At 39.8% G+C, this 18,794-nt stretch overlaps 1 protein-coding gene across 1 annotated transcript in view; it reads right to left on the bottom strand.

The window, feature by feature from the left end:
• Positions 1-16,664: 16,664 nt before the first annotated feature.
• Positions 16,665-18,794, bottom strand: part of CCDC171 (coiled-coil domain containing 171) — a 285,435-nt gene continuing 283,305 nt past the window's right edge. The window contains exon 26 of the mRNA XM_077765058.1: positions 16,665-16,942. Coding sequence (XP_077621184.1) covers positions 16,730-16,942 — 213 coding nt within the window. The 3' untranslated portion in view covers positions 16,665-16,729. The remainder of the gene's footprint in view (positions 16,943-18,794) is intronic.

Below are 18,794 nucleotides of genomic sequence, written 5' to 3'. Positions count from 1 at the left end.
TTAATTAAGGAAGGAAAGGAACTTGAATGATTCATTAAGGCAACGACAACCTCATAGAGTCTTTTCACTTGGTGTGTTGCATGGTTTCAAGCAAGATTATGTCCATTTGCCATATTATGGAGCCTCCCTTCCTGTGCCGCTCTCTTCACAAAATCCTTCACACTGTTACAGAATTGATTTTATTCTAAACATAAAAGCGTACATGTCCAGGGGCACCTGGGTGGCTCAGTCAGTTAAGCGGCTGACTTTGGCTCAGGTCATGATCTTGCAGTTCATGAGTTCGAGCCCTGCATTGGATTCTGTGCTGACAGCTCAGAGCCTGGAGCCTGCTTCAGATTCTGTGCCTCCCTTGCTCTCTGCCCCTCCCGCACTCTCTCTCTCTTTCAAAAACAAATATTAAAAGATTTTTTTAAGTATACATGTCCATAGTAGAAATTTATAAATATATACAAGTATAATGAAATAAATAAAAATTATAGAGAAAATAAAATTATTCACTTCTGGCATTCCACTTCTGGTATGTTTTGGTGTGTTTTCTCTCAAATATACACCAGTATAGATATTGATATAAGGTAGACATGTACAAACAAAACAAGTCATTTTGCATACAGAAAAACAGGCCCGGTCCTGAATGTAAACCCATTTGTTCTAAAGTCCATAGTGACTTTAAACTTAGCACAACAGGGGCGCCTGGGTGGCTCAGTCGGTTGAGCCTCCGACTTCAGCTCAGGTCATGATCTTACAGTTCAGTTCATGGGTTCGAGCCCTGTGTCAGGCTCTGTGCTGACTGCCAGCTCAGAGCCTGGAGACTGTTTCAGATTCTGTATCTCCCTCTCTCTCTGACTCTCCCCTGTTCACGCTGTCTCTCTCTCTCTCAGAAGTAAATAAAAACATTTAAAAAAAAACTTAGCACATTTATCGTTCTTGGGTAAAATCAACCTCCTTTGCCCTGTTGTGTGGCTTAGATTTTCTCTGAAAATCTGAGTGGAAAGTCAACAAAAAGAGCAGCTCCCATATACAGTTTGTGTCCCATCTGTTTGATCAAACACCCACTCATGAGAACTTTGCAATGTCTGAAACCATGATTCTTAATATAGACCATAAAAGACAATTGTATGAATATGAAATTTATTTGGCAATCCTTATTTAGCTTTTACAAATAACCCTGTGATACATACTACACAGAGAAATACTAGCATATATCTGGTTATTTCCTTACAAAAGATTCCTGGAGGTTGGATCAAAGTACCGAACTTACTTAAGGATTATTTTGGATATATGTGGCCAAATGCTTTCCAGAATGATTGTACCTATTTACCTACCATCCACAGAGACACTATTACTGGCACTAAGTTACTGTCATGTTAAAAATCTCCTCTAATTAGATAGGTATGAAGCTAGGTTTCATTCCATCCATTGTGGTAAGCTTTCTGAGCCCTGGACGTCCATAGTTTTCTTCGAGGGGTTAGGGCTCCAATATTTGTCCCAGGGCCTATGGTACTGGCATGGACTGCTTTCTTGTCTTGTTGCCTACCTGAGCTCCACTATTGGAAAGCCATACTGACCAGTTTTGTTTGATGTGAGACAACACTGCAGTATCTTCTGACACTAAGGACCACAGATTCCTCTAGTCTTTACCCGACAACAGATTGGAAAGGGCTATTTATGCTGCCTTAATGTTTCTGGATGCAAAGATGGTTTCTAAGCAGAGTGTCCAGTTTCCCTACTTCAAATTTCTTCCTTAGCTTACAGTGAGAGGTAGAGTTGACATGGTAATGCTTAGTTTCCAAAGCCCAACACACACACACACACACACACACACACACACACACAAAATTTTAGTTGTTGTCTTCCCACCTTGAGGTGAATAAACATAAATAAAATGATTATTTTTTACAGTTATTTATTTACTTTGAGAAAGAGAGAGAGAGAGAATGAGCACGTCAGGGAGGAGCAAAGAAAGAGGTAGAGAAAGAATCCTGAGCAGGCTCCACACTACCAGTGCAGAGCCCAATGTGGGACTCGAACGCACGGATCACGAGATCATGATCTGAGCCAAAATCTAGAGTCAGACGTTTAACTGACTGAGCCACTCAGGCACCCCAATAAAATGATTATTATAGACAGTTCTCAACTCAGGCAATCACATCCATCTCGATGAGCAGATTATTGTAACTCCTTACACAATTATCTGGCTCGAAGAGATTTCCCAAGCAGTATTTACCCAGAAACAATTGCCTGTGGGACTTCGGGAACAGAACTGAAGATTCCTTTAAAATGTGCTAAGTACCGACTAAGCTGCTTTCCTAAATACTCTTTGCATTCTCCAGAGATGTGTGTGCGCACACATACACACACACACCAAAACGTATCACAAAACCCATATACAAACTGCATAAAATATAGGGAATATGACATATCACCGGGTCTCAAAATATTAGGAAAAAGTCTGGGAAAATAAGTTAAAAATAGTAAAATGTCATATTTTTAAAAGAAAAGCCAGATATTACCATAAAATTAAAGATATAAGAAAAAAGATAAATGAGGAAGACTTCTCATTGACTTGACAAGCCTTGTGTCCCAAGTACACCAGGAGACAGATGTCTGAGGAAAGGAGAAGAGACACCAAAACCAACCTTAAAAAAGTGTTGATCATTTAAGGGGAAAGAGGAAGAGGAGTCAGAAAAAGGGATGATTCTGTCAAAGTAGGAGGAACAGCAGATTGGTGTATTAATGCGGAAGCTACAATACGAGCTTCAAGAAGCAGGAGCAAGTCCACAGGTAAGTCCTGCACACGAAGACAAGGATAAAACTGACATGATTGGGCGGATTTGTAAGTAGGAGGGAACCTTCAGGAGAGAACAGAAGTTGCTGCTTCTTGAGAGACTCTTCTGGAGATACCCTCACCCCCGCAGCACTGTCTTATAGAATCCACCACATCTCCACAGGCTCTTCCCATCACCTCTGCTGAGCGGGGAGTGGCCCCCACAAAGTCCCTTCTCTCCGTGCACACAGATGACTGTAGGATGTGGGCCACAAAGCCTCAAGAGTTCTAAGCTAAGCTCTTGTAGGTTCTTAAACTGGAACATTATGTGAATCAGTCATGGCGGCCATGCCTGAGCCATATGGAAATGGAGCTGAGAGCCCATCAGCAGAGGGAGAGGAGAGGCAGCAGAAAGTAGCAGTGAAAAGGGACCAGGGGGCCCAGACGTAGATGAGAAAGAGGCTGCATGGTGAGAAGGCCTCTGTTACCTCTGTGAGCTGGGCCGCACTCCCTGCCCTGGGGTCCCATGAATCATCCTGCTTTTCTTCTAATATTGGGTAAGATTTGATGCCTATAATCAAATTACCAGACACATGGACCACTCCGTGCCATTTAGCTGTGGACAAATACTCCCTCACAGAATGCTCACAAGAGCTCGGCCAAAAACGTGTCATTATCCCCCTTTTCCCAGAGAGGAATCTGAAGTTGATGAGGTTAAATGACATGCCTAAAGTCACACAGTTGTGGAGCGAATTTGGTTCTCAATTCTCACACCACTACTCCGGGCCATACACATGATACAAGCTCAGTCACTGTTGATTGGTAAGAAGTCCTGAGAAGTGCATGATGGCTATGCTCTTTTATATTAAGGTATAAACAGAACACGTTAATTTGCATTATTCCAACATCAGCATTCAGCTCCCTAAGAGAGGAAGTGTGTCGGAGGAAAGCAGAAGCTTCACAAAAGAAGTCTGCGTTCTCCCAGTTCGTGAAATAAACTACAACTACAATATGAACTTTATCAGAAGTTCTTAGAGACTCGAACAGAAGTAAAAACCTTTTCAGTTATTAAAAGAATTGAAAGCTTTTTATTGTGCATGAAAAAGACAAAACTCCTCCCTTTCAAATTATTCTACTTTATAGTACAATTCCTTCAGCTGGGAGAACTTCAGACAACTTTTTTTCAAATAACCCCAACCATTTAATCTGTACCTTTAGGAAGTCATGCTGAGAGTGTATGGAAAAGAGACAGACAGAGCCAGAAAAGAGGGGTGGGGAAGGGGGAGGGGGGCAGAGAAGGGAGAAGAAAAGGTAAGACATTGTTTCTGAAGTCCTTTCTGGCCTACTTTAAAATGAGCTGGGTATTTTCTATCCACAAAGAACACCTGACACGGTTTAGGTAGCTACGGCTTTAAAAATCTTCTGCTTGTCCACTCCAGGCATATCTTCACACCTATTTGTCACCCGAGTCCTACATGAATCAGGAGCGCTAACATTAATTAGGCACTTTTACTGGAGGTTAGGATGCTGTCTTAGCTCAGACTGCTATAACCAAATACCATAGTGGGAGGGCTTAATCAACACTTATTTCTCACAGTTCTGGGGGCTGGGAAGACCAAGGTCAAGGTGCCAGCCGATTCAATTCTTAGTGAGGGTCCTCTCCTGGCTTGCAGACAGCCAACTTCTTGCTGTGTCCTTACTTGGGGGAGAGACCTCTCCCTCTTCTTCTTATAAAGCCACTAATGCCATCATGGCAACTCTGCCTTCAAGGCATCATCTGGATTTAATTACCTCCCAACAGCCCACCATCACATGGGGGGTTGGGCTTCAGCAGATGCATATTTTTTTTCCATTTCTTAACGTTTATTTATATTTGAGAGAGAGAGAGACAGAACATGAGCAGGGGAGGGGTAGAGAGAAAGGGAGACACAGAATCCGAAAAGCAGGCTCCAGGCTCTGAGCTGCCAGCACAGAATCCAATGCAAGGCTCGAACTCATGAACTGCAAGATCATGACCTAAGCTGAAGTCTAATGCTTAACCGACCGAGCCACCCAGGCGCCCCCAGCAGATGCACTTTGAGGAAACACAATTCCGTCTGTAGCAGATGCTTTGAACTGGTTATTAAAAAACAAACAAACCGGGGCGCCTGGGTGGCTTAGTCGGTTAAGCGTCCCACTTTCACTTAGGTCATGATCTCGCGGTTCGTGGGTTCGAGCCCCGCATCGGGCTCTGTGCTGACTGCCAGCTCAGAGCCTGGAGCCTGTTTCAGCGTCTGTATCTCCCTCTCTCTCTGACCCTCCCCTGCTCACGCTGTCTCTCTCTCTCTCTCCTAGAAATTAAAAAAACAAACAAACAAAAAAAACCCCCAACAAACCCATGGGGCGCCTGGGTAGCTCAGTGGGCTAAGCGTCCAACTGCAGCTCAGGTCAGGATCTCACGGTTTGTGGGTTCGAGCCCCGCATCAGGCGTTGTGCTGTCAGCTGGCACCCAGAGCCTGCTTCAGATTCTGTGTCTCCCTCTCTCTCTGCCCCTCCCCTGCTTGCACTCTGTCTCTCTCCCTCTCAAAAATAAATAAACATTTAAAAAATGTTTAAATAAATATAAAAGCTTAAAAAAAAAACCTCTGTGAGCAACACCCCAGAATATCAGCCATGATATTATAACAGGATACAAATGTCCACCCCAAGTAGAATGATACACCTTGAATAAATGCTAAGGACCTTCTATAATTTGGGAAGGTGGGAGAAAAGATCTTTGAGAATGGTTTTAGGCCACAGAAAATGGCTTTTAAGAAAATAGGGTTAGTAGGTTTCCACTGAGAGAATCCAGACTGGAAACTCTGGGACACGAGTTAGGAAGACACCAGGACTAGGGAAAGCTCAAGAATTTTGACTTGAGTCCAGGTTAAGAAGTGGTCTGAAACCTTGGAAATCTTGGAAATAGCGTGTTGTTTCAGAAATTTGGTTGCTTAAATTCAGTTCTAGGGGCTGATTATTCTTGTATTTGGAAAACCACTTGAATAGACTTTGATCCTATGAAAGGAAAGCCAAGGTCCTAATTTTGAATTTAATTTTCAGGAAACATTAACTGCTTTGTGTAATTATATATAGAACCCTACTTATTATGTGTCAATAGACTGTGGCTGGGAAGTAGCTGGAAAGCAAAGCTGATATTATCTTCCCCACTCTTTCTAGGACTCGCTGTTGGGTATGGTACTTGGACCCATTGTAGAGGTGGCCTCTGAAACATAGCAGCAGACCAAGGAGAGTGACTCCGTGGAAGGGCTTTCCCTAAGAACATAGGAAGCCCTTACCGGTATTTCCAGTTTAAAATTTTTTCTTCTCTCTTTTTAAAACATTTTTAATTTATTTATCAAAAATTTTTAATGTTTATTAAAAAATAAACATGAGAGAGAGAGAGAGAGATGGAGCATGAGTCTAGGAGGGGCAGACAGACACAGAACAGAATCCGAAGCAGGCTCCAGGCTCTGAGCTGTCAGCACAGAGCCTGATGTGAGGCTTGAACTCACCAACCACAGATCATGACCTGAGCCAAAGTCAGCTGCTTAACCAACTGAGCCACCCAGGTGCCCTTATGTTTATTTATTTCTGAGAGAGAGAGTGAGCAGGGGAGGGGCAGAGACAGAGGAGGACAGAGAACCCAAAGCAGGCTCTGTGCTGACAGCAGAGAGTTGGATGCCAGGCTCAAACTCATGATCTGTGATACCATGATTTGAGCCAAAGTCTGACACTCAACCAACTGAGCCACCCAGGCTCCTCCCAAAAATTTTCTTTTCTATGATAAAATTCCCTTCAGTTATTCTCAAGTCTTCATCGAAGTTTTGATAACACAAAGCCTTGTCTTAGTAAAAAGATTAAATTAATAATTTAAAAAATCAGCTAAATAGTAAATTTTATGTTTTGTATATTTTACCAAAATTTAAAAAGATTTTTTAAAGTTGTTTTTTTAAGCTTCCCATAAAGAAAATCCCAGGCTCAGATAGCTTCACTGGTGAATTCTATTAAATGTATAAAGAAAAATTAACATCAATCCTTTCCAAACTCTTCCAAAAAACTAGAAAAGGATGGAGAATTTCCCAATTCATTCTATAACCTCAGGATTACCCTAATATCAGACAAACACATCACAAGAAAATAAAACTCCAGACCAATAACCCTTATAAAGAGATGCAGAATCTTCAACAAATTCTAGTAAATGCAATCCAGTGACATAAGACAAAAAAGGAAAAGAAAAGAGAAAAGAATTATACACCACACCATAACCAAGTAAGATTTATCCCAGGAATGTAACTTTGGTGTAACATATAAGAATCAGTCAATGGAATACATCATATTAAAGAACAAAGGACTGAAACCACATGATCATCTCAATAGACAACAAAAGTCATCTGACAAAAACCTGATTCTGAAATTCAGATGGNAAAAAAAAAAAAATATATATATATATATATATATATATATATATATACAGGATATATATATAGAGAGAGAGACATAATATATATATACATATATATAGACATAATATATATATATATGACAAAAAAAGAGTTGGAGGGCTAGCACTTCATAATTGTAAAACTTAATTTCAAAGCCACAGTAAACAAGACAGTGCAGTACTGGCTAAGAAGAGACATATACGATGAATATAATAGAACAAAGAGTCCAGAAATAAGCCCTTATACTTACAATCAAATGATTTTTGAAAAGAGTGCCAAGACAACTGGTGCAGGGTCAGAGAAAGACAAATACCACATGATTTCACTCATATATGGAATTTAAGAAACCAAACAGATTAACATATGGGTGGGGGGAAGATGGGAAAGAGAGAAGGAAACAAACCATAAGAGACAAACCATAAGAGACTTTCTTAAAGTTAGATAACAAGCAGAGGGTTGATGGGGGGAGGTGGGTGGGGGATGGGCTAGATGGGTGATGGGTATTAAGGAGGACACTTGTTGGGTTGAGCACTGGGTGTTGTATGTAAGTGATGAATCACTGCCTTCTACTCCTGAAACCAATACTGCAGTGTATGTTAACTAGCTGGAATTTAAATAAAAAATTGAAAAGAAAAGAAATAGTGTGGGACAACTAGATATCCACATGAAAAAGAATGAATTTGGACCCTATCTCACACAATATATAGAAATGAACTCAAAATGGGTCACTGACCTAAATGTAAGAATTAAAACTATAAAACTCTTAAAAGAAAATAGAATGAATCTTTGTAAACTTCGGTTAGGCAATGGTTTCTTAGAGATGACACCAAGAGCAAAGTGACAAAAGATAAATAATAGGTAAATTGGGCTTAACCAAAACTAAAACCTTTTGTAACAAAGGACACTATTAAATAAGTGAAAAAACAACCCACAGAATGGAAGAAAATATTTGCTTACATACATATATATTTTTATATTTACATATATATATGGATATTTGTATTCAAAATATATAAAGAACTCTTACAACTCAAAAATAAAAAGATGAATAAACCAATTTAAAAAAACAGGTAAGGGACACCTGGGTGGCTCAGTTGGTTAAGCGTCTGACTCTTGATTTTGGCTCAGGCCATGATCTCAGGGTCGTGAGATGGAGCCCCTCATTGGGCTCCATACTGAGCACGAAGCCTGCTCGAGATTCTCTCTCTCCCTCTTCCCCTCCCCCATTTGCACGTACATGCACACACTTTGTGTGTGTAAACAAACAAACAAGGATGGACAAAAAGTGCTGTCAAGGATGTGGAAAAGTTGGAAACCTCATACATTGTTAGTAGGAAGGCAAAATGGTGCAGTCGCTTTGGAAAACCATCTGAAATTTCCTCAAAAACTTACACCTGGAGTTACCACATGACCCAGCTATTCCACTCATAGAGATATACACAAAAGAAATGAACAAACACATAGGTCTACACAAAAATTTGCACAGAAATGATCACAGCACTATTTTTCATTTTAACCCCAAAGTAGAGACAAACCAAATGTCACTCAATGGATGAATAAAGAAAATGTGGTAATGTGTACAATGGAATACTAGCCCACCTAAAAAGATATGAAGTACTGCTGCATGCTACAGTAGGAATAAAACTTGAAACCATAAAGCTAAATAAAAGAAGCCAGCTTAAAAAAAAAAAAAAAGGCAATACACACGATTCTATTTATATGAGATATTCAAAATAGACAAATGTACAGAGACAAAAAGTAGATTATGGTTCAGAGGCTGGGGTGGGGGGGGCAGGGAATGAGGAATGGAGAGTGACTCTCAATGTGGTATGGAGTTTTTCTTTGAAGTAATAGGAATGTTCTGGAATTAGAAACTGATGATGGATGTACATCCTTGGAATATACTAAAAATTATGGAATGAGTTGTATGGCATGTGAATTGTATTTCAATAAAGCTGTAATTTTAAAAATATATGCAGGCACTCTGTTAGAACTTTTTTAAATTTTTTAAAATGTTTTATTAATTCTTTGGAGAGACAGAGCACAAGCAGGGCAGGGCAGAGAGCAAGGGAGACACAGAATGGGAAACAGGCTCCAGGCTCCGAACTGTCAGCACAGAACCCGACCTGGGGCTTGAACTCGTGAGCCGTGAGATCAAGCCCTGAGCAGAAGTTGGATGCTTAACTGACTGAGCCACCCAGATGCCCCTGAACTCTTATTTGAACTATTGTGAAGTAAATCAACTTAGTCAATGGGTGATTGTTAATCGTGAAAGTTATTTAGTGATAAAATGACACAAGGTTTCCACTCTCACTAACTTGATACTCAGGAAGACTGTGTTGGACTTCCTCAGGGGTTTCTCCTATGGGGAACAAGGATTCTGCCTCCCGACAGATTATAGAGAATAAGAAGCCCTACAGATTATTAAATGACTTTGAAGCTGATATTGGCATCTGTGTGCCAGGATGGTTATGTGCAGACGTATAGGTTGTGCACTGGTCACACAGACTGTTATACAGATGGTGCCCTCTGAAGCTGTGGCAGCTGGCATTCCCGGCCACGTCTATATGTCCTTCAAGGACTCTTGGACCCAGGCACACTTCAGTAAGAACGTCACCACCATTAATTATCTGAAAGCACAACTTTAATTGTGGCTGTGAATGTGAACTCCACCTCCTCAAAATCTTCCTAGTGTTCACAGTACATATTTAAAATATTTCTGGGGCGCCTGTGTGGCTCAGTTGGTTAAACGTCCGGCTTCGGCTCAGGTCATGATCTCACAGTTCATGGGTTCGAGCCCCGCGTCAGGCTCTGTGCTGACAGCTAGCTCAGAGCCTGGAGCCTGTTTCAGATTCTGTGTCTCCCTCTCTCTCTGACCCTCCCCTGCTCACACTGTCTCTCTCTCTCCTCTCTCTCTCTCTCTCAGAAATAAAAAACATTAAAAAAATTTTTTTTAAATTTCTTCTTAGCCCAGAGGAAAACTTAAGTGTACTCACAGGTGGTGCTTCTGCAACCATAAAAGCAATTACAATGGTCAGCTGTACCTCAAGGTCACCAAACGAACTGTTGCCTTTTTAAAAAAAATTTTAATGTTTATTTATTTTTGAGAGAGAGAGAGAGAGACAGAGTGCGAGCAGAGGAGGGGCAGAGAGACATGGAGACACAGAATCCGAAGCAGCCTCCAGGCTCTGAGCTGTCAGCACAGAGCCCAACACAGGACTCGAACTCATGAATGGTGAGATTATGACCTGAGCCGAAGTAGGACACTTAGCCCCCTGAGCCACCCAGGTGCCCCTGAACTACTGCCTTTAAACCTCAGGTCCTAAATGATTTGCAGAGAGTGTCCAAGTTCAAGGGCTTTCTCTGCACAGTTTTACTGTGGAAGCCTCTTCTTTCAGACCATAAGTGACCTTAGAAAAAGTAAATAATAAATAGATTTTGTTTATTGTTGGAAGAAAAAAAGGCAAAAAGCCTTTATAATAAGAGAGTGCCCTCTTATTATACCACTATGTTTATTTCTTATGTGGTGCTTTTTACAAGGCATCCAATATGATGTGACTCATTTTGGGTTGCATTTAAGATTTTCCCCTCAGACAGATACCCCAGACCATAGAAGGGATCTATTAAGGACAGGTAGCCCCTGTCCTTACTTATGAATATCTGATAGCCCTTGACCTGTCAGCTGAGTCTTCTTCAGATCTAAATAAGACTTTTTATTTTACATAGTTTCCTCCAGCACCACAACATTTCTGAAGCCGCTTCACTGGGAGGATTCTGTCAACAATCAGCATTCTACTGGCATGAACATGCAATAAAAGACAATGAAGCATGACTCAATTAAACCGCAAAAAAAAAAAAAAACCCACAAAAAAAACTCGTCTTCAGATAGCATTAACCCAGTATTTTTCAAAACCTACGTGGGCTTCTGCTGCATGTCCAGAATTAAGGTCAGTGCTTTGAAAACGTCCACGCCTAAGCATCTAACAAACCCGCGCACCCAAGATGATCCAGAAGAAAGAGCCAAACTCTGTTTTGATTCCATTCCTTCCCATACTGGATCCAGGCATTTTACAACTTACAGTATGCAGTATCAATCAGGTCTCCCTGCTGCCAAGATTAAGGACAAAATTCCCCTTCAAGATGTCAATGGAAATTTAACGTACACGGAAGATACAGTTTGGGGGACTGTTAGAGTCAGATCTGTTTAAAACAGACAGACAAAAAGATTATGTGGGGAGTAAGCACATAGTAAGTAAAGATGCAAGTACCTGCATATGAACTCACAGAACATCTGATATCTGGGTCTGCCAATCAACACTTTCCGCAACCAGAAAAAAGTCTTAGAATAAAATTGCTAAGGTTTGGGAGACCAGGTGAAGCTCTTCCACCAACATGGTCATGTACCCATTTGTGTCTCACTTAACCAGAAAGGCTGGGTATGTTCCTCACAGAACCAGAGGGGTTTTTTGTTGGTTTGCTTTGCTTTCTGCTGCACTTGAAATACTTAACAATCTGGGTTTAAATCATCAATATTTTACATTTCATTATATTGAACACTTAATCATTTCAGTGAAGATTGCTCTCATTGAACTAAACCAGGAGAAAAAATAACTATATCATTTCACCAAAGAAAAGATAAAATAGATTCAAATATTATACAATAAAAATGTTCAAAGATTTCATTGTTTGGGCAAATTATTAAAATTCTTTCACTTTAATTATAACAAAAGGCATGGATAAATGACTGGGGATGTGTGTTGAGCTCACGGGTAAACAGTTAAGGAAAATGCTCTGGTACATTTAAGATGTGATTATAAATTCCAACTGATGAATACTATTTCTTTCAGGAACGAATTTCTTTTGTAAGAAATCTATAAAAACGTGCCAACAAAAGTGGGACTCAAGTAAAAACAATCATTTAAAGTAGACCTTTAAGATAAATTTATACAGGAGCACTTGGGTGGCTCAGTCGGTTGAACGACCGACTCTTGACTTCAGCTCAGGTTGTGATCTCATGGTCGTGGGATCAAGCCCCATGCTGAGTCCCACATTGGGGTCCATGCTGGGCAAGGAGCCTGCTTGGGACTCTCTCTCTTCCTCTCCCTCTTCTTCTCTCTGACTCACTCTCTCTCAGTCTCTCTCTCAAAATAAATGATAAACTTATACTTTAAAAGATACATTTTTAATACAGTAGAAATCAAACCACCTATTGAAATCATAGGTCAATTTAAAATCACCAAAAATGATGGCAATACAGTGTGACTAAGTGCCCCAATATAGGCAATCACTGTTTATGATATTTAGAAGCCAGGAACATAAAATGGAAATCTAAAAAACAGATTCGGAAATTCAAGTTACAAAGGCAACCGATAAAGGTAATTTAAAAGAAGGAAGGAATTTTCTCTTTGGAAACATTAAAATATTAATGTATTAATCTTAAAAAAAAAAACAACACTACAAGTTTCCTGGTTGTATTAGTTTCCCATGGCTGCTATAACAAACTACCCCAAAGTGTGGCTTACCAAACACAAATGTATTCTCTCACCATTCTGGAGCCTCAGAGGGGAGAATCTGCCCGCTGGCCTTTTGTAGCTTCCAGGCATATCTGTAGTTCTTGGCACATGGTCCCTTCCTTCACCTTCAAAGCTGCACAGAGCCTTCTCCTCTCTGTAGTCAGATAACCTTCTGCTGCCCTCTCTCACAAACACACTTGTGATCGCAGTTGGGCCCACCCAGATCATCCAGGATAATCTCCCCCTCTCAAGATTCTTAATCACATCTGCAAGGTCCCTTTTGCCCTATAAGGTACCTGTCATGGGTTCCAGGAATTAGGGCATGGATGTCTTTGGGGGTCATTGTTGAGTCCATCTCACCAGTCCACGCTTTAGAATCCTCACCTCCGTCCTAGGAATTGTATAAGTCAGTGCTTTCATGATCAATTTTGCTCAGCCGGTGTCATTATTTTCCACAGGAAATTAGAGCTTGGTCAGGCTGGTTGATCATCACCATCTTTCAACTGAAGGTCTCTCTGAGAGCACCTCTGAGGTCTCTCAGCCCAAGCTAGTGACACTGGGCAATGTAATGAAGGGCACTGGTTTGAAAAACAGATACAAACTTGACTACTCTGCCCAGTGCTAGTCACAGGGATGGACGTGTTGTGTCCTGCTTTGTTTTGTCTCATCAGTGGCTAAGGAATCCAGATTTCAAACTAAAACACACTTCTCAAAAGTATTCCTAAGTGGGTGGGATAATTTTTGAAAAATTTCCCCTCTTTCAAAAGTACTAATTATTTCTTGAGCAGGCCTGGCATCGTAGAAATAATGTGGGCTTTGGAGTTAACGGCTCTGGGCTTACTACTTACCGGGTTATTTTCCATCTTTTATCTTTGAAAACTTATTTATAAAAAGTACACTACGGAATGAATTCAGATGTAATTGGTAAATAAAGTAACATGAAAATAGTAATGATCATTAAGCACCCGATAACAGCATACATTATAAATGTGAAAGAAATAGTGTTGCTAAGACTAATAAACGTCAGACATCGGTAAATTGAAGTTAACATTCTACTACTTGAAAGGTATTTCCCTATGCCATTACCATCGAGTTGGCCATTCTCACAATTTCTCACACCTCTGCATTTGTGTCATGTCATTCCCAGATGCTTCTATTAAAAATTCTGGCAAAGCTTCAATAGGTTAGTGTGACTTAGGTATCAGAACAATAAGAATCCCTTTGATAGTGATGGATGATATAGGTATTTTTCTAGATCACAGGAGGTTAGTAAGAAACTCCATAAACTAAGGTGTAAAGAAAATCTCTTTTCCTTACAAAAATATTTGAAGTCATATCTCCTGAGAAATGTCTACTTTATATATCATTCTTAAGGAGGTAAAGAAGCTGATAGAGCAACTGTCCTTTGCCAACTGAACGCAGATCTCAAGTCTGCAGCAATTGGCCACTAGCGTGCTCAGAAGCAGTCTAGAGTTTCTCAGATCTCCATAGGATATGTCATTAAATCTTCTCCTCCTGCTGGGTCTGACTTCTGGAAGAAAAGCATATGGTATAAAAATTACTCTATTTGGTTGTGAATACTAATGATTGCTCAGGAGGCTTATCCTTCAGTTTCTCTGGCCTTTAGCATCTAGTTGGTTATAAATGTGACATGCTTTGATTTGATTTAATAATCTTTTTGAATTTGTGGTTCAGAATTTACAGTAAGAAATGGATCTGTAAAATCAGATGCCCACATACACGGAGAGACATACACATTTATTTACGGTGTTATCCCATTAACAGATTGCAAAATTAAGGCAAGAAAACCAAGGACTATCTAAGGCTAAGTTAACGTAGGTGCTCGTTCCTCTTAAATTAGTAAAGTCGGGAAATAGATTCAACACAAACCTATGTGCACACAGACACATAAGTGATAAAGGGCAACACGGTTTTTCTGTAGTGTGGGAATTGGAAACTCGGTGATGTCCCATGAACTAAAAAGCTGTGTATCAATTTCTATACAGACATGGTCTGAATCATATGGGACAGCAGAAGAGAGTGTTTTTGAAATGCACAGAAATTATTCTATGATCTATATAAAAACAACCCATAACATTTTCTGTGTTACAATAAATTCGCCAGTTGAATTTCATGCATGTCACATTCCACAGGGCACACTCTGTAATGCTCAAAGCCCAGCATGGCTAATAAAAATAAGTCCAGGGAAAGAATTAAGAGAAATTTGGTTAAAGATGTCATTTTACTTCACATAAACAGCTTTCTAAAGACTTATCTAAAGCTAGTTATGCTGGCTCCGTACTGTAGGAAATAGGACTGTGCTATGCCGTACGACAGTAATAGTATTACCTGGGAAGGCAGAAATCACTTGGCTAATTTGGCTCATCACATAAATAGTTAGTATACACACTTTATTTACCAAGGCCAATAAAAAGAACTCTCAGAAGTTGGTTGTATTTGAATCAAGTGTCACCGTTAAGAGAAGACAATATAGATTCCATAATACATTCTGTTACTTTCTAATGTATCCATAATGAAAAACTCCATCATGAAAAATAATATAAAATATGGATTTTGTATCAAAACTCCGTCAAAAAGTACAGTTCACATCAGAAGTTAATAGCACCGGGGAGTTAAAAGATTAATACAAAGGCAAATACATATTACAGATATTTCTTTGTTCTTCACTTACCATGATGCAAACTGCAAGGATTTAACCTTTAAGGGTTAAAGAGTTTAATCAATGTCAATGTCTGATCTTCTGAAGGCGATAAAGAACAGTCTGTCTAGCGATACCCAACAGAACATCACTTTGTCAAGCCACAAAGCGCCCAAAAGCTTGTCAAGTAAGTTACCAGAAACCTCTTTGTGGTTAGAACTCAGCTCCTTCCTGCTTGACCTATTATTTGATATTTGACCACTTGGTTGCAAGACACTTGCTCTTTCTAGCTGAAATGTCACTGGGGCATCTTGTCAGCTCCCCGACATCTCGGCCTGACATACAATTTTACTTTTGTGTGCTACAAGGCAGAAAACGCAGGGCAATGGCCTTGTTTTAAATTCTGTCAGCATCAAAGATGGGAGTCACTCTTGGGTCCTACCAACCACCAAAACAAAACAAAAAAAAAAAAACAGGAGGCTAGTTTGAAGGTCAGAACAGCCATTACCTGGAAGTTTTTCAGCTCATACCATTTAGCATCACCTGCTCTCCCGGTGTGGGAAACGGTCCTTACGAAGTGCCTAACCATGCCACACAAATCCTGCCGGCACAATTGCTCTACCTCCTGATCAAATGCAGACCTGATAAAAGGATGGGTTTTCAATGCCTGCAGGGACCAGGTTCGGCAGTTAACTTAACTTGTTCAAATGGGCAAGTGGTATCATGTAGCTTTACAAGGAGCAGCCTGACCTTCTCACATTGACCAGGAGTGACATTATTGTGCAGGAGGGGAAGCAGTCACATCATTTCTGTTTTGCACAACCTGCTTAAAGTTTGCAACTAAATGCTTGTCTTCAGTCGAGCTGACAAGAGAGAAGAGGGGGCTCAGTGAACCATAGCAGGGCTGCCATGAAATGACAGGAATCATTGGCATACATTTCAAATAGCTCTTTCAATCCTATTAAAGTATTGCAGTCCTGCTTTAAAATAGACAAGTATGAAACAACTTTGATAGATAGAGACTAAAATGGCTTATTGATTTTTTTAAGTCTGAAGGAAATTACCCAAAATGTGTCATTCTTTAACATTTAAAAATATGTTACATAAAAATGAGCAACTGTGATAATAAATAAAACTTAGAGGGGGGAAAAGTTGGTTATTCCATTATTCAAGGAGGTAGAGGTACCTGCACACATGGAGATCACACACGATTTTTAAACAATCCACTGCCACTGTTGCTGAAACAAAAGTCAACTGATAAGAAAATCCCCCTTCAAAACAATTTTAATTATACTGTTAACTCTTCCCGCATTTTTTTTATTTCATAAAGTCATTATCCGATCGGAGTTGGTCTTTTGGCATTAGCAGACATCGTCACTGGAGAGGAGAGAGATGACGTCAGAGGACTTATAAAGGTCTCCTTTAAGAAAGTGTAAGTTGTATCCAGTTCTGCCTTCAACGGCAAAAACTCACCCACACCGGCTGTGTCAGCAGGAAGGGCAGCTCTTGAAGGAACGGAGAGATTTGAGTGGTCTCGTGATCCTGTCTATAATATAAAGAAGAAAAAATAAATACACATAGAATTGAAAACTCTTTTGTGCAAGGTTTTATCTTTTTATTTGAGAGAGAATACATGCGCGTGCTTGTGGGGAGGGGCAGGGCGGGAGAGAGAATTTTAAGAAGGCTCCACGCTCAGTACAGAGCCCCGTGGGGGTCTTGATCCCACAACCACAAGATTGGGACCTGAGGGGAAATCAAGATTGGTTGCTCAGCTGACTGAGCCACCCAGATGCCCCTAGAATTGAAAACTCTTAAACAGAATCTAAAACCACAAACAGGAAAAGTGGGCTCATAATCATGATAATATGAAATGGGGTAGAATTGCCATTTCATTTTGCCATAATCTGTATGATACTATAGAAATATTAAATTACTTTCCAGATGTGATTGAATCCCTGATGTGTTCAATGGCACAAACTTTTAAGGACATAGGGAGTTTGCTTAAACAGTAAAACATTGTATAAAAATTTTAGAAAGTTATTGAATCAAAGAGTCAATACAATCAGGCATTTTTGCCTCTGCTTCCACTGACAATTTATAGAAATCAATGCTAAGAATGTTTATTTCACTGTGTTATATAATATCTGCGATATAATATGGAAGATCTGACCACTTAGAAAATGAACTGTGAGGGGTGCCTGGGTGGCTCAGTTGGTTAAGCGTCTGACACTTGATTTGGGCACAGGTCATGATCTCACAGTAGTGGAATCTAGCACCAAGTCAGGGTCCCGCTGACAGCGCAGAGTCTGCTTGAGATTTTCTCTCCCTCTCTCTCTCTCTCTGCCCCTCCCCTGCTCACACTCATGTGCTCTCTCTCTCTCAAAAAAAAAAAAAGAGGGGGGGGAAAGAAAATGAATGGTGGGTATTATGTTTTCAAAATCTATCAGACAGACTCATTTAATTGACAAATATAGCACAAAGAAAAATAAGTCAATTCTAGTGACCTCTAGAAAATAGCAGACTGAGATATAAAATGCTAGTGAGATGAACTTTTTGCCTTTTCCTTTGATAATAATGCCACCACTCTGTTTTAATAAAAACTATTCTAAGTATTTGGAAGTCGTGTATCAAAACATGGGATTACAACATGAAAACTATTGGCCATATGTTTTAAAACACTGCTGGTATCCAGAAACTACTAGAAGTAAAATTTAAGAAATCCACACATCTGTGAAATACTTGAAAACAAGATTAATATTTTGATGAAGCTACACATTTAAGCCTTAAGTAACACTGATAACCAGTAGTTAATATGAATGAAGTTTTCTCAGTAAAGCAGACAGGTATTATTTTATGACATTTATTGATAGTAAGTAACGAGTGATCAATTGTATGTCAGAAGTTTCCAGATTCTCAGCAAATAAATGTTGCTGAGATCATAAGCCTAGTCATACGTGTCTCCATAAAAAAACCACACTTTACACTGCAGAGTTTTAAAAATAAAACATCTTTTTGGTAGATTCTCTTACAGTTTTGACAATTAAAGCAGCGTGATCTATAGGGATCTGCTTTATTATGTCACATTCTCCAAAAACATTTCTACCTGTGAAAACAAGAGGAAAGCCATCACTGGCTTTAGGAAAGTATTAGAAATGCAACTGTTGTATATGTTACCATTTTTGTGGATTTTTTTAAACTACAACTGGAGAAAAATCAATGGCTGCATCTAACACCTAGTTCAGCAATTTTCTTTGATCTCTTTTCTTTTGATTTCTTGATACTCCACTGCAAGCCTACAGCTGATGGAAATCATCCCTTTTTATGCTGGAAGTTAAAAAAAAAAAAAAAACACCTAAAATGACCACTTGAATGACTTTATGAAGGAGAGGGTTTCTCTT

The sequence above is a fragment of the Crocuta crocuta genome, unplaced genomic scaffold (assembly GCF_008692635.1).
Source record: "Crocuta crocuta isolate KB4526 unplaced genomic scaffold, BGI_CrCroc_1.0 scaffold687, whole genome shotgun sequence".
In the NCBI taxonomy this organism is placed as follows: domain Eukaryota; kingdom Metazoa; phylum Chordata; class Mammalia; order Carnivora; family Hyaenidae; genus Crocuta; species Crocuta crocuta.
The sequence above is the reverse complement of the archived record's forward strand: the minus strand, read 5'-3'. Positions and strand labels throughout refer to the sequence as shown.